The sequence below is a fragment of the Gopherus evgoodei genome, chromosome 2 (assembly GCF_007399415.2).
Source record: "Gopherus evgoodei ecotype Sinaloan lineage chromosome 2, rGopEvg1_v1.p, whole genome shotgun sequence".
NCBI lineage: Eukaryota > Metazoa > Chordata > Testudines > Testudinidae > Gopherus > Gopherus evgoodei.
The window spans coordinates 57,996,180-58,011,724 of record NC_044323.1 but is presented as its reverse complement, the minus strand read 5'-3'; the positions used below and the strand labels follow the sequence as shown (position 1 = coordinate 58,011,724).

The 15,545-nt window shown below is 41.3% G+C and overlaps 1 protein-coding gene across 1 annotated transcript in view; it reads right to left on the bottom strand.

Annotated features, from left to right (window-relative positions):
* HDAC9 (histone deacetylase 9) overlaps positions 1–15,545 on the bottom strand; it is a 684,467-nt gene that overhangs the window by 7,851 nt on the left and 661,071 nt on the right. Inside the window, 2 exon segments of the mRNA XM_030550719.1 lie at positions 4,053–4,206; positions 9,546–9,630. Of these exon segments, the coding sequence (XP_030406579.1) occupies positions 4,053–4,206; positions 9,546–9,630 (239 nt within the window).

The following is a 15,545-nucleotide window of genomic DNA, read 5'->3' as shown; positions in this document are numbered from 1 at the left end:
ATTCCTCTCAGGAGGCTCCCAGCATCTCAAAGTAAGCAGGCCCTAGAAAGCAGATTTTAGAAGTAACTATTTTTGTTTGCCTCTGTTAACAGGAAGTGAGGGGAGGAGGAAACATGGTGGAGAAAACTACTAGAGAGCTTGGCTATCAGTTTGGTCCAACAGGATAAGTCCAAAGTTGCCCCCGTCGTTCATTTACGGAACGGCTGGTTTTGAGTGACCACTGTGCAGGTTATGAATGTGTTAGTGGAATGTAGGTATGCAAAGGTTTTATTGCGCTGCTGAAAAACCTCTACAGCACCCCAAAAGATATTTCAAGTGGAGCCATTTTTCCACAGAACAATTCATGACAGATTCATTCCTATCACCATCCATAACTGATGAAATGTAGTGAACCTGGCAGCCAAATGAATTTCATTGTATACATATCAGTACATCTCTTTTTCTCACACTCCCTTCAGCTGCACTCTCAATTCATTCCATGTCAAGAAGGGGTGGAAATTGCCACAGGTTATCAGTAGTCAAGTGATATATTTACACAGCATTAAGAATATACATTGTTAGCAGAAGTAGTGCTTTATTGAATGACTATAGAATCAATTACTGTGAAGTGGCTATAGTTTTAGATTAATATAGGTTTATAACATGACTTTTAATTACTGATTATTCTAACCTATGTAATTTTATATGCAAAATTAATTACATTTTATTTAAGAGAGCCTAAAACTTGGGTTGATTTCATCATATTAATTAGTTACTGTAACAGGATGCTGGCTAGGAGAGCCAAGCCAGGTCCCTGTTAGCCCAGCTCCGCTTAAAAGGGGGATTAGTTAGGACTGGCTGGGGAGGCCACTCCCATTCACCTGAGGGGATGCATCTGCAGGCCTCAGTGGCCAACCTGCTATATAAAGCTGGCTGGGAGGAAGCAAGGGAAGAGACAGGAAAGGGAGGAGCAAGGAGCACTAGATCCCTGCTGGCAGGAGAAGCTAATGGTCTCCCAGGGTGTTGGTCTGTAAGATATGTAAATAGTAGGTGGTGGGAATATGCACGAACGATAAAAGAGCACTGGTGCATGTACTTCGGAGCGGTCTTTGAGTAAGTTTGTGGAGGGGCCAGGTTCAGGCACCACTAGTTACCAAACTCTAAATTATAGTCCCTTTACATTAGCCCCTTACTCACATGTGGAAAAGGTTTTTACATCCTTGGCTAACAAACAAAAGCACTAATTACCACACACTTAGGCCATGTCTACATCTAAAATTTTGCAGCGCTGGTTGTTACAGCTGTATTAGTACAGCTGTATAGGGCCAGCGCTGCAGAGTGGCCACACTTACAGCAACCAGCGCTGCAAGTGGTGTTAGATGTGGCCACACTGCAGCGCTGTTGGGCGGCTTCAAGGGGGGTTCGGAGAACGCGAGAGCAAACCGGGAAAGGAGACCAGCTTCGCCGCGGTTTGCTCTCGCGTTCCCCGAACCCCCCTGCAAACCACAGGGAAGGAGACCTGTTTGCTCGGGGTTCCGGGAACGAGAGAGCAAACCGGAGACCAGCTTCGCCGCGGTTTGCTCTCGCGTTCCCCGAACCACCCTGCAAACCGCAGGGAAGGAGACCTGCTTGCTCGGGGTTCCAGGAACAAGAGAGCAAACCGGGAAAGGAGACCAGCTTCGCCGCGGTTTGCTCTCGCGTTCCCCAAACCACCCTGCAAACCGCAGGGAAGGAGACCTGCTTGCTCGGGGTTCCGGGAACGAGAGAGCAAACCGGGAAAGGAGACCAGCTTCGCCGCGGTTTGCTCTCGCGTTCCCCGAACCACCCTGCAAACCGCAGGGAAGGAGACCTGCTTCCTCGGGGAACGCGAGAGCAAACCACGGCGAAGCTGGTCTCCTTTCCCGGTTTGCTCTCGCGTTCCCCGAACCACCCTGCAAACTGCAGGGAAGGAGACCTGCTTGCTCGGGGTTCCGGGAACGCGAGAGCAAGCCGGGGAAGGAGACCAGCTTGATTACCAGAGGCTTCCTCCTTCCACGGAGGTCAAGAAAAGCGCTGGTAAGTGTCTACATTGGATTACCAGCACTGGATCACCAGCGCTGGATCCTCTACACCCGAGACAAAACGGGAGTACGGCCAGCGCTGCAAACAGGGAGTTGCAGCGCTGGTGATGCCCTGCAGATGTGTACACCTTCAAAGTTGCAGCGCTGTAACTCCCTCACCAGCGCTGCAACTTTCTGATGTAGACAAGCCCTTAGATTATAAACATTTGGGTTCATTCCTTAGCTGAGGGTTAATTGACAACGCTGTAGATTAAAAATAAGATCGCTCATATGGACCAACTGTCTGTCACTGAGAGAAAAAATGGTTCCTTCCTATGCATTTATTATTTTTAATAATAATAACAATAACCATAATCTATTATTCAAGTGCAGTTATAGTGAATACTCTACTCACTAGATCTGTGTCTTTGAGTCTCAGCTGCTTACTTTACTGAAAAACCCAAGTTTTTACTCTTGTGCGAACCAATACAACTGCAGAAGATTTTATAATAGTGTGCTGAGTTCTATAGTTATCCCCCTTGTGCATGGGGCCGCCTGGGGGGGGCAAGTGGGGCAATTTGCCCCAGGCCCCATGGGGCCCCCACAAGAGTTTTTCGGGGCCCCTGGAAGTGGGGTCCTTCACTCCCTCCAGGGGCCCCGGAAATCTCTTGTAGGGCCTGGGTCCCCCGAGCTTCTTCCACTCTGGGTCTTCGGCGACAACTCGGCGGCAGGGGGTCCTTCCACTCTGGGACCCGCCGCCGAAGTGCTGGGTCTTCGGAGGCAATTTGGTGGCTGGAGCCCCCCACCGCCGAAAACCCCAGGCCCCCTGAATCCTCTGGGTGGCCCTGCTTGTGCATCATCAGTAAAATTGTCAGCTGAATTCAGATTAAAACAGCCAATGCAGGTTTTGAAGGGACTAGAACCCTACCACTCAGCCCACAGGCAGCAACTGCCAGTAGATTCACATAAGTCATGGATCCATTGACTACATTCCCACTGCTCCTTTGGCCCACCCACAACTCCCTCCTCCCTTCGATGCTCCTGTGGAGAGAGCTGTCATGGAGCACAGCTTCACAGTGCACAGGGAGCTGAGGAGTCCCCTTGTATGGCCTCCCTACCTCCAGCCCCGTTTTTTCTTGTCCAGTGGAATCAGAAGGTTCCACTGCATTTTGGGTTTTTCTGAACTGCAGAGAGGCTGGGGGGTGGGGGGTGGCACTGAAAGAGAATAAATAGAAAACTCCATAATGCAATTTTTATAGAGCGACTTTTCTGACTCCAACAGTTCCTTAAAGAAACATTGTACTTCATATGGCACTATTCAATAGGCATCAGTGCTTCATTTTGAAATACTGTATTGACAAAAGTGCATTGGCAGTTATTCCATTTTACAGAATTGTTAAATTCACATCCAAGTCAGCCTTACTGGATCAGTGTGAAATGTCAGCTGACAGGCAGGGTAAACCAACACTCTTTATTTGATGACCTATCTTTATTGTGGTACATTAAATACACTGAGCCTGATTCTCCACTATCTTACTCCAGTTTTACATCATGTCACACACTGAAATCAGTGGAATTACGTTAGTGTAAAACTGAAGTAACACAGCGCTGATTTCAGTCTATCATTACTAAGTCTGTCTGAAAGAAGTTTAAATGCATTTTTTTTAAGTTAAATGTAAAATAGGTCAGACTGTCCTCTCAGGAGAAGACCATGATCAACTATGCTTTGGCAACTCGTGATTTTTCACATCAGTATTTTGCTTTTTAATTTGGTTTTTGAGGGGGGAAAGGGGTGTATTTAGTAATTGGGAACCTTAATAAATATTTTACACAAATTTTAAAGGTGATCGCTAATATAGGGTAACTCTGGTTTTTGGATGTCCAACTCAATATACTTTCCTAATGGTCTCCAGCTGCGGAGTCAAAACCCAAAGCACTCAAAATTATTAGATACTTTTCAAAATATGGGTTCTGGTTCTTACAACACCAGGGGACAAAATCTTGCCATCTAGGTGTCCAACACCGTACACTGACCTGCTGTCTTCCTGAGAAAAAGACTGTTCAACATCCACTGACAGAGAGGCCATAGCAGAGACAGTCTCTGTCTCCTCTCTCTCTTGTTTCTGAGTCTCAGCCAGGGCATAACTCACTAGCACAGGATACGGCTTCACTGACTTCCAGTACTTGCCTAAAAAAAAACAACACACATAATAATTTATGGGAATTTTAGCTAGCATGGTGGTATAAGCACAGTAATCACTTCGGTCCAACACAGGGTGATTATAAGTTAAAATCACTATAGTGTGAGCAGTTGTAATTGGGATTTCAAACTGCCACGATGAAGTATGTTTCTGGATCTAAGAATGCCAAATTGGAAAGTGCTCTCATTCCAAAAACTATGTCACACCCTTCCCCAGAAGGTAATAAACTAAAGGAGTAACACACAGCCTAACATACTCATATTGTCAGTCAGCCTGTTGGCTATATCTATGGTAGGAGAAGGAAGTTCAGAACAGATAGGTATGATATTGCCTGGCAATAGTGTATTTGCGACAAATGGGAATAGAAAAATGAAAATAACTGTACAAAATGCTTACATAGCACTGACTTTTGAGGGGAGGGGGAAAGTCATGAATGCCAGCATGGCCTGCAGTTATGTCGCCAGAACAATCAGGTTTGTTAGTCCTGGATGTTCTTTCTCCTCCAACCTCAGGGTGTGTACTAGAACAATAATTTATTTAAAACATTCATATACGCACTGGCTTTTGTTGGAATGCTACTAGGCATTATAAGAAAGACATTTTTCTGGTTTGGGGGGTAAAAACACACCAGTGGAATAAAAGTGTGAGAGAGTTGTCAGCCTTCTGCCTCCAACAGAAAAGACTTTGAAAAGCTTCCCAAGTGAAGCAAAAAATAATGTGCAGGGGCGTAGGAATGAAAAATAATCACTCAGTAATGTGTTATTCAAGAACTGGAGTCAATTAGTGGTAACCAGGTGAACAACTTAAAACTTACATACATATTCCTAATAGTATAATAATCCATAGAATTCTTACTAAATTCCAGGTGGATGCCACCTGGAAAGTAGGGGCTGGAAGGGAGTTTGAGACCAGCACTTATCCAGTGGTTAGCAAGAGGCTTCCAGCAGCTGGGCCAGTGGCAGGGTCAGAGCACTTATTTGGGAATTGGTGGAAGGGTTTCAACAGCTGTGACAGAGGAGGGCTCAAGTAGGGGATCTTTTCCAAGGACTAGGAGGAAGATTTTGGCAGCTGGGAGGTGGGTTGGGTCAAGGTGCTTAGCCATGGGATAGCTGGAGGGTTTCAACAGCTAGCAGGGAGGACCAATTGTAGTGCTGTGTATTCTGGACTGAGAGTGTTAAAAATTTCTTCTTTGATAACATGGCATATAATACCATTTCAGGCTTTTCAAAAGATGAGCATTTTAGTCAAATGAGACAGCAGCTGTCAATAAAGATAGCAATAACCTTATTTAAAATAAACTCAAAAGATGAAAGCATGAATCAATCTCCATGAGTGACTGGCAGCATGGCAGATGGGAGTTCCTTTGAACCCTAGTACTATGCATGTTTGAACAGTTAGCAGGATCTTTAAATAATAGGGATTGGTGGGAGAGAGCGGGGATAAAATCTAAAGTGTATTAAGTATTTTACAAAGTTAAGATTGAGTATTAGAAGCTGGATTTCCCTCCAGCTACATGAGAGCCATGGCTAAAAAACTATGTACATAACACTAAACCAAATGGCTGAGGCCTGGCAAATTCTATAAAAACAAGACAAAAATATTCAATAGAGACCATATTCTTTAGTCATTAAAATAAAAAAAATTAAAAAGTTACTTTGGCATTCCACAATGTTCTCACTGTGGTCATATGTAAAATCAGACTGTGCAATATAAACACCATAATTTATGGGCTAAATGTTCACAAGTGGGTGAGGCTTTTGCTGTAGAAACAGATGTGCAAGAAAATCAAATCTGTTGGCATGGGAATAATACACAGTTTTGCCCATAAAAGAAATGAACCCACGTTCACTGCTTGAGTTTTCAAGGTCTCCTATTCATAAAATAAAATATTAGTAACCAGCCACTACTGTGCTGCTCTCCTGCAGCAACAATAAAACAGCATCAGAGAGGCCTGCTACATCTTTCTCCTCCCTGCGCCATACACACAGAGTAGCTCCTGCCCCTTTCTTCTAATGCTGAAACTAACAATCACATTCAAGCATATCAGTTTGTGCTGTGTATCCATTTTACCTTCCATCCCATGTGATCATTCATTACCCTCTCCCCTTCCCTTTCCCTACACTCAGTTAAAATTGTGAAAGGGGGTTTAGAGGTGGAGGAGAATTGCAGAGTAGGGACAGGAAGCAGGTGGCAGCTTCCAGGTAGCAGTTATAGTATCTAGGTATCGCTATCTGGGGGGTGGAATGAGGATTGTTTGGGGAGGCAATTTTGAGTTTCCATTAGGACAGCATCCAGTTAGCAGAGGGTAACTAGCTCATGGGCTAAATGCTCCCTAATACTTACAAGAAAATGTGAGAGAAATTTCTTAAAAACAAAATGCTGTATCCTATGCCAAGATGATTCTCTTTGGAAAATGAGGATTGTTTTTATAACAATGGCACGATCAAGGCTGTGCACAAAAGGCATGTGCAATTTATCACCTATTTTTCATGCACAACTACAACTGAATGTACAAATTGGGCCTTTGTGTATTTTCAACTACTGATGTGCATGAACAGTGTCATCAATTATATATGCATAGTGCAGGCAATTGCACAACTACTTTTGCTAGCAGCCCAAACTATCCTATGTATTAAAAATCAAGCTCTGTTTGAAACAAAAGCACCAGGGACAAACAGCTCACAACTGACAAAACTGACATTTTTCACTTTCCAAGGCAGGAATGTGAAATTCCACTAATCTTGTTATATTTTCTAAGAAGAAAATTTGGGAGTTTATGAAGTGGGTTGCCGGTCCCATACATGAGCAGCTTGTGGCATCGATTACTTCTAAGAATAAACTATGAAACCAAATAAGTAATCTAGGTATGCTTTTGTTTGATGTACAAAAAAGTGCTCAAGTCTCCAATAAGGCAGTGGGAACATTTCCCATTCACAAAGGAAATAGTAACAGTGAATGTTTATATCATGTATTTTTGTTACAGACATTGCAAAGTACCCTTCCTTGAAGTATGTGGGAATGTTGTATGTGGCTTAGGCTGACATTTTCCCTGTATAAAGAGCTTGGTTGAGGGGTGGTGCCTAAGCGAATGAGACCAACTTATTTAGAAATACATATTGTATGGTTGTGGGGAATACTACTTCCCCATAAATACATGATACCATTGTATCATATCCCCATAAATACATGATACCATTGTCACAAACAAAGACATTTATACAAATTCCATTCTACTTAGAAACAATTTGAGTTTTCTCTTTGTCTGATCTAAAATCTGCAATTTCCAGCCTGTTTTTGAAACAGAGATGGAGCAAAGGCAATCCTTGGACTAAAACACTGATCAGAGGTTGTAACATTTAAACACTTGACATCAGAGCTGTATCACAGAAACATAAGCATTAAGTAATGCCCATGCCAAAGCAGGATTTGTCAGTATTTTGTCCTGTCTAGTTTTAAATGTTATACGTGATGGACTTTCCTAGGTTATAATTCTACAGCTTAACACATTTCACTCCCAAAAGTTGTCCCTGCCATTCAGCCTATATTTTCCTTCTTTTAATTTCATCCAATTGTTCCTACTGAACTAACTCTCCCATGTAACATTTATACTCGTTCCTCACCATCACTAGTGTTTACTCCTTTCAAATATTAGTAGACTGTTATATCCTCTCGGTCATCGCTTAGCCAAATTATGCAGATTTGGCGCTTTTAAGTCAATTCCTCCAATCACCGCCATCATTAATACGGCTCTTCTCTGAACTGCCTCCATTTTGTCAAGATTTTTCTGGTTATATGTTGTACAGAACGAAATGCAAGATTCAGGTCTCATGAGAGATCTATACAAAAAAAAACTATTACCTTTGTGCTCTGTGATGAATATGGCACCTCAGCTGTTTTGATATTTTTGCTGCTATATTACCTTGTACATGCATGGCTCATTTTTGTCCAGTAGTATCTCTAGGTCTCTTTCAGCATAACTGCATTCCAGATTTCCCTTTCCATTCAACCGTCTTGTTTTTCTCAAATATTTCTTCTCTCAACTTGAATTGTGTTTTGTTATTTTTTGTCCAGATTTCTAATCTCTCTAGCTCCCTGTGTATTATTTCTCTGCCCTCATTAGCATTTGCAGCTTACTCAGTTTTGTATGGTATGTGATTTTCATTAACATGCTGCTTACTGTCTCCTCGAGATCATCAGCTGAAGATATTAAAGAAGACTGAACCTAGCACTAGCTCCTGCTGTACTCCACTACATGTATCTCCTCAAAACTGACACTGACATGTATCATGAATTCCTGAAGAAAGCTGATTTAATTGTGACATTTATTTACCTGAGTGCATAAATGGGAGCAGGGATAACTTATCAGTTATGTAGCTACACATGAGTTATCCAATCTCTTTTCACATGTGAAGAAATATATGAAGAACTGACCAGTTATTCAGTATTATGCACATTTTTAAATAAGATGAGTCTGCTTTTTTTATTCACCCAATACTAGCAGAACATGTGGTATTCAAACCAAATCTAAATATAAATGGCACCAGAGGGTGATGAGAAAGAACTGGCGAACGATAGGTAGGAAACAGGAAGTCCCCCCCTCCCCCACTTAGCATGGCTGGAAGTAGCATATGGTTGCAAGTGGAGGAAGGTCTCTATAGCTGAATTGAGGTAACTGGGAGCAGGGCAAAGTAGGAAGGTGCATGTGGAAAACTCAGCAGCAAAAAGTGGGTGGCAGCAGTGGGCCACAGAGAGTGTATGTAGGGAAGGTTCAGGACTGTTGTTGGGATGCATAAGTGACATGCATGGGGAAGGTGTGGCGGGAGGGAAGCACTGAATATTTTCCATGACTGTCCCATGTGGCAGCAGCCATTTTAAGTATCCAGATGTAGTTTTAAGCTCACGTCTATCTCAACATGAATACATTGAAAAGGTATTTGTCTACAATTTGAATCCAAAGAGACTATGTTATATCCCTAATACACCCACCATAGAGCTACACTCCCCCCCCGCCCCCCACACACATATTTCTCTCACTGGATTGCAAGACTAAAATGCTTGAAATGAGAGTTGTGCAAATGAAAGATTTTGGACTATATGGGAGTAGGAAAGCCTTGATTAAAGTTAACAACTCATCTTTTTAAGTGTTAAATCATCAGTGAAACAAAAGATGTGCCAAAGAAACAAGAACACAAGTATGCATGTCATAAACATGTATTGTGTATATGCTCAGATATCATATTTTTGCTTATTCTTTACTCTGTAACAAAAGTTTAATCAGTTGTCTCTGACATTAATTAATAACAAGAGAAAAAACACTGAAACATACTTTGAATTTCAGTGGTCTTTTGTAAAGAAGCCATTGCATTCATATTAGGGGTTTGGTGCAGCATATCTTCTGGGAGAGGCTCCAGCTGCGAGAATAGAACAGAATAATATGAGCAGAATATTATGAATTTTCAATAAGACACATGGAAATAAACCAAACTGGAACAGCCTAATCCTCAAGAGAAGCTCAGCCCAAGAACTAGTTAACATTTTGCTGGTATCAGTTCTAAAACTATAGCCACAATTTTGTTTTCTGTTTTTCAGCCATGTAATTGAATTCCAAGGGGCTTTTCTATTGGCTGCAAGACTAATCTATGGAGTCTCTGAAGCAGGTGCATGTCTGTGTATTATTCATTAAAAAAAATGTTAGTTATTTGTGTAATTTTTGTGGGTTCCTCACAAACCAAATTCCATTGAGTCTGTATGTGCAGCTGGGCACTCCAAACAAAACCTTGCTGAAGCCGCATAGGGACAAAACAAAAGTGTGCACTCTATTATCTTTATTTTTCTAGTGTTATTACATTTAACCATCTTACACATTCCAAAATTGTACGGTGGAAAATTATAAAACACAGCTGCTCTTAGTAGCTTTGTGTTAATTTCAAGTAAAGTAGTAGACAAAATCAGGGCTGCTCAGAGGATTCAGGGAGCCTGGGGCAAAGCGGGGGAGCTGCGGTGCTTGTACTCACCTGGCGACGGTCCGGGTCTTCGGCAGCGGGGGGCCCTTCAGTCGCTCTGCATCTTCGGCAGCACTGAAGGGCTCCCTGCCACTGAAATGCCGCCCACAACCCGGACCGCTGCTGGGCCAGGGCTTGTGGGGCCCCTGCGGGGCCGAGGGCCTGGCGGAAATTGCCCCACTTGCCCCCCTCTCTGGGCAGCACTGGACAAAATGCTTAAACATATCAACAATAAAAGTCATATACATTTTATTTGGGTTCCACTGTACTTTTACTGGCTACATTTACTTTCAGTACCCTTTAGTTTGTTTAGGTGTTTGAGTGTGCACATGCATGAAACAAAATACCAACGTTTATGTTTTTTCTCCTGTAATTCTATTTTCAATGGCTCTAACTATTATAAATGGAGAGCTAGCGTGGTGGTTAGGGGCCTAACCTTGGCCTTTATAAACCTGGGTTCAAGTCCCCCATAAACCACAGATTTCCTGTATGACCTTAAGCAAGTCACATTGTGTCTTGCTGCCTTGGTTCGCCATCTGTAAAATGGGAATAATAGTACTGCTCTATATCATACTGATGTTGTGAGTTGCTCAGATAATATTGAAATGGGGATAGAAGGCTAATAAGTACCTTAGATAGAGAACCTAATATGTCAGACATGAATGGATCCTAAATTAAACACTGGGACCTGTGAAATATCAACATCATGATATTGAGCATTGACATGATGACATTGTATCATGATGCATGATGATATATCATCACAAGAGCCAAGCAAAAAAGATAAATCATGTTCCATCTACATTCATTTCAATTTTTAGATGAATTCAGCTCTGCTCATGCCCCTTTCTGTACACCATCCATTCTACACACATTAGGGCAATTAAGTTTTACTGGTACAAATGCTCACAGCCATCTCTGTGAGTTTTCATGGAAACAGCAGCTGCAATTTGTACATATAGATATTGATGCCAGAAGTATTTGCATACTCATCCAATCAAAGGGCTGGAATAACATCATGTGAATCATCTGCCCAATCATGACTAAGAAACTATCTTTTGAATATTTGTAAACAAATTCAAAAATATATTTGTTGAATAAATTTGTCTGATGAATACACTGGAGAAAATTTCAAACTTACATGGATATTTTGTGGGCAGAAAAAGAGGCAAAATTGGCTCACTTATTCATTTTCAATGATTAAATCAGCTCTAGTCATTACATCAAGGAGGTTAGCCCGGATTATAAAGAGGTGATAAACTAAGCAAATTTACCCAAAGTCCCAGAATTGCTGGGATTCAGGTAAAATGATCAGCAGGGAAATATTTTAATGCTGATGAAATTCCAGTTATCATCAGGCTTTTGGGTTAATTCTCATGAGATGAATGGCGCTATTCATACTTCTTGTTTTTATCTGCCTGTAGTCCTGCATTGGAAATCTACCTGGAAGATTTTCTTTGAATCCATAAAAATTAGCAACATAATTTATATTAAAGTAATATAAATGTTGGAATTCATCTTGACTGCCAGAAAAAGGCTGCTACAAATATCAGCCTGTACTAACACCATAAAACCATTGAGGATGCCAGATTGTAATGGTGGATTGCTGCTAATTTAAATGATGCATTAAGACATGCCAATCCAGCTTTAGGATTGGAGGTAGTTGAATAATAAAAATTAAAGTAACTGATATATTTGCAATTAACAAGTCAACTTTGCTTCACTGGTCTTCATAGGTCATAGCATTCGGTTATTTGCAAGCACTTGGATAAAAGCTGAGTATTTGTGAAAATGTTCACAAATCACTAATTTCACAAGTGATTATTCATCTGAAAATTCATACTGGAAGTCCGGTATTTGTTAATAACCATTATTCATTTTTGTCATTCATTATTCTCTATTTAAAATGTTTCAGGCATCCAACCAGGAAGCAGAAAAAATACTATGGGCCCAATGCTGATGTCCAACTGGGCTGAGCTCAGCACAGATCCACAGGCAGGAGAACAAAGGAGACTTAAAGCCACATTTTTACACTCTTCCAATCCTTATGGCTACTGGGACCCAGTTTCGCTCCTGGAGTAAGTTAGAACAGATTCAAGGCTACTCTAACCTGCATCTCTGGGAGCCATTGCAAAGGCTGTGGAATGGCCATAGTGCAAGATGCTCCAGCTATGCTTTGTTCCACCCTCAACATATCCTTCCTGTTCCCCTGAAAACTCCTTCTACTGGATAGGAGTTGGTGATATAGACATAGCTATTGTAGCTCTATGCCAGCCAGTGTTTCTCCTAATCAAGGAAATTTAAGGGAATCTTGTCAGGCAACTTTCATAAATTGGTTGGACTAGGGTCAGATGATATGTCCTTGTGATTTAGGAGGCCAATCACACACCTTAATTAACGAGTAATGAACCATTAAAGTGAAGAGTTCACAAATAACTCATAAGCTAACTCATCTAAAATGTCTGATCAATACTTATGAATAACAAATACATGCACAGACATCAGGTTAGTCATGAATCAATCACAAACAGAAAAAAGGGCCAAATTTGCAATCATTATTATTCACGATGAACATTTTGGTCAGCTCTTGTAACAGACATGTAGCCGACATGGATTTTCAGTGTTTGTTATCTAAACTTCCCCCACTCCCCACCCCAAAAAAATCCCTCTCTGTAACTATTCCAGCTTGGTTTCAATTGCAGAAATGTTCTCTGTCTCCATATTCTTTGCAGTAGCCAGGCAGAATGCTGGATCCTGTTCCATATCAACAAAACCACATCAGACTCCAGACATAAGTTCATTACCCTGATGCACTATTGTTACAAAAACACTGTAAAAATAAAGCCAGTGGATTATTACAGCTATTTCTATAAGTCCCTTGAAACAGGGCCTTCTGCATCAGGGAAAATAATTTCTGTTGGCAGTGATCCACTTTTTGGATATAGCTACATAGACATAGGGGTGTCCCTGGAAAATATCAGGACACAGACCCAACAGTGAACAAAAGAAACCACTCTACACCTGACAGTCATAGCACCATCACCTTCACTCCTACACTTCTTGGCATTCAAATCATGCAGTTTATTAGATCTGGAGCCGAAGAGAATAGAAGTTGTAAAGAGCACTGGTAATACATTTGCAGAACAGAATCTTTCAGAGAGGAATGACTCAGGTCAGTGCAGGACCAACAAAGCCAGTTAAGGGAGAGCTTGTATCATTTACAGAAGACAAAATTTTCAAAGGATTTGCACCAATAAATTGGGCTTTTTTTGTGCCCAAGGGAATGTAATGGAATTTGTGTCCAATTAGCATTTTCAAAGGAAAAAAGCAACTGTGTGCCACATACACTGGGTAGTCAAAAGTTGCTCCAAATGAATTATGCTTCTATCAACAAGTGGCATAAAAATACACTGCCTATCAAATTTTCTCATGCTTGGAAGGTGGCATAAGTGATGGTAAGGTTGTAAGCAGTTTGCCAAAATTTGAGACAATTGCCATCTGCAGTGGATGAGCAGCCTACACTTGGCACCTGACTACACTGCCTCCTTAGCCCTGCCATATTTTAAGGAGCAAAAGCTAGCTTTATTCATGGGTGTTGGTGAATTTGTTTAGAGAAAAAAATGACACCCAGGAACATTTTAGGCAATCTCAGGTTTAAAGCAAGGGTTCTGGAGAAGGAGACGTGATGGTAATAGATATGGGATCCACAGATTCCATGGATGCCTGAGAGTCAACCATACACTTCAAAGTGGGTGTACAGATCATGAGGGCTTTATAGATTTACAGAAGATGGGATTTCTCTTGTACAGGTTTGACTTGATAACCATTCTACAGCTGTGCGAAAAGGAGCCAAAAGGGTATGTGGAGAATCACACACATAGAAGCCATGACTGAGGTGGTCAAAGTTGCCATTGTTCCGGATAAGTCATAATAGCAGACTGTTTGCTGCCTCCAACTCCATTAAACGGTGTCTGTGAGCAACTCCCAGGAGTTTTAGTAATTATATTGGCTTCCCTAGGGGCAGACATGACCAACAGTAGGTTCATGAGAGAGATCTTTGACACTGCACAGCTCCTATTCCATCCTGTGCAGATTTTGACCTCTGACAATATTCCAGGGATCATAATTTTGCACTTTTGATAATTTAGCCCCTAAATATAGGGGAGGTATGTTAGGTGATAACAGAACTGAGTACAATATCTGCAGTGAGAATAAACACATTTTAAGTTCATCCCCTTTCAAATATGGAAGGCTTTTACTCACACATTTTTTTTTAAAAAGTCTGACTCTTAATCTCCACTGTTTCCTCCTCTAAAACTGCTCAAAGCTTCCATCTGAGGTCCTGTTCCTTATACTACTCTTTATTTGGATACCTTTCTTTGCTTGAACCAGCTTTTGAAATGTTAGAAAATCCCTGTTATGAGCCAGGCTGTGCAGTAAGCATGTCGACATAAAGCTCTGCCATGATGATAGCTGTAGATATACCCAAGTTGTATCAGAATTGGAACAATGCTTTTCCATGTAGTCTTTCAATGTAGGAGAGATTTCATTTAGGAGTCATATATCCTTCTTATTTTGAATGTTAGGAATTTTCTGAATATTTCTATATTTTAGGTTTATAAGAAGTATTTCTGGGTAGAAATTTTTCAGTGCTCCATAACTGATATGTACAACATGAATAAATCCATTTTCATTAGGGAGTATATTTTTAAAGGTCTTAAGGGTGACTAGGAACATAACGCCCAAGGACAGTCAGTGGGAGTTAGGCATGTGACTCCAATTTGTGCGTTGGAAAATCTCCCACTAGTAATATATCACTTTTGAACCAGTTCATCTTCAGTCTTCTTGGCCAAGCCACCTCCTAGCTAGCACTGGCCACTTCTGAGACTTTAATGTCATCCTACTGGTGCATACTTTGCACTATTGCAGACTCCTCCCACTGCTGACTTTCCATTTTGGAGCACCTTCTCCCGGGTTTATGACAGTCAGAGTTGACATAAACCTCGGGTGAACCAATGATTGTAATTGTATTAATTATTTGGTAATAATGACAGATTCAGATTAACAATGAAGATATGGGCTGTGACCAGGCTTAACTTTCAATTTAAAATTGATCTCCGGCAATTTTCACTTATGTGCTTGCTATTTTGGAAATATTTCCATTTTAGAGAGAGAAGCATTTACCTATTCTGGCAAATCACACACACCAACTCCTTTCTTTTTTAATGCAGTGTCTGCGTTCTTAGCGGCGCTCTTTGCATAGCTGGCAAGCTTCCCCAGATTCACACCAAATTCCACAAAAATGGGGAAATGCCAACTTTTCA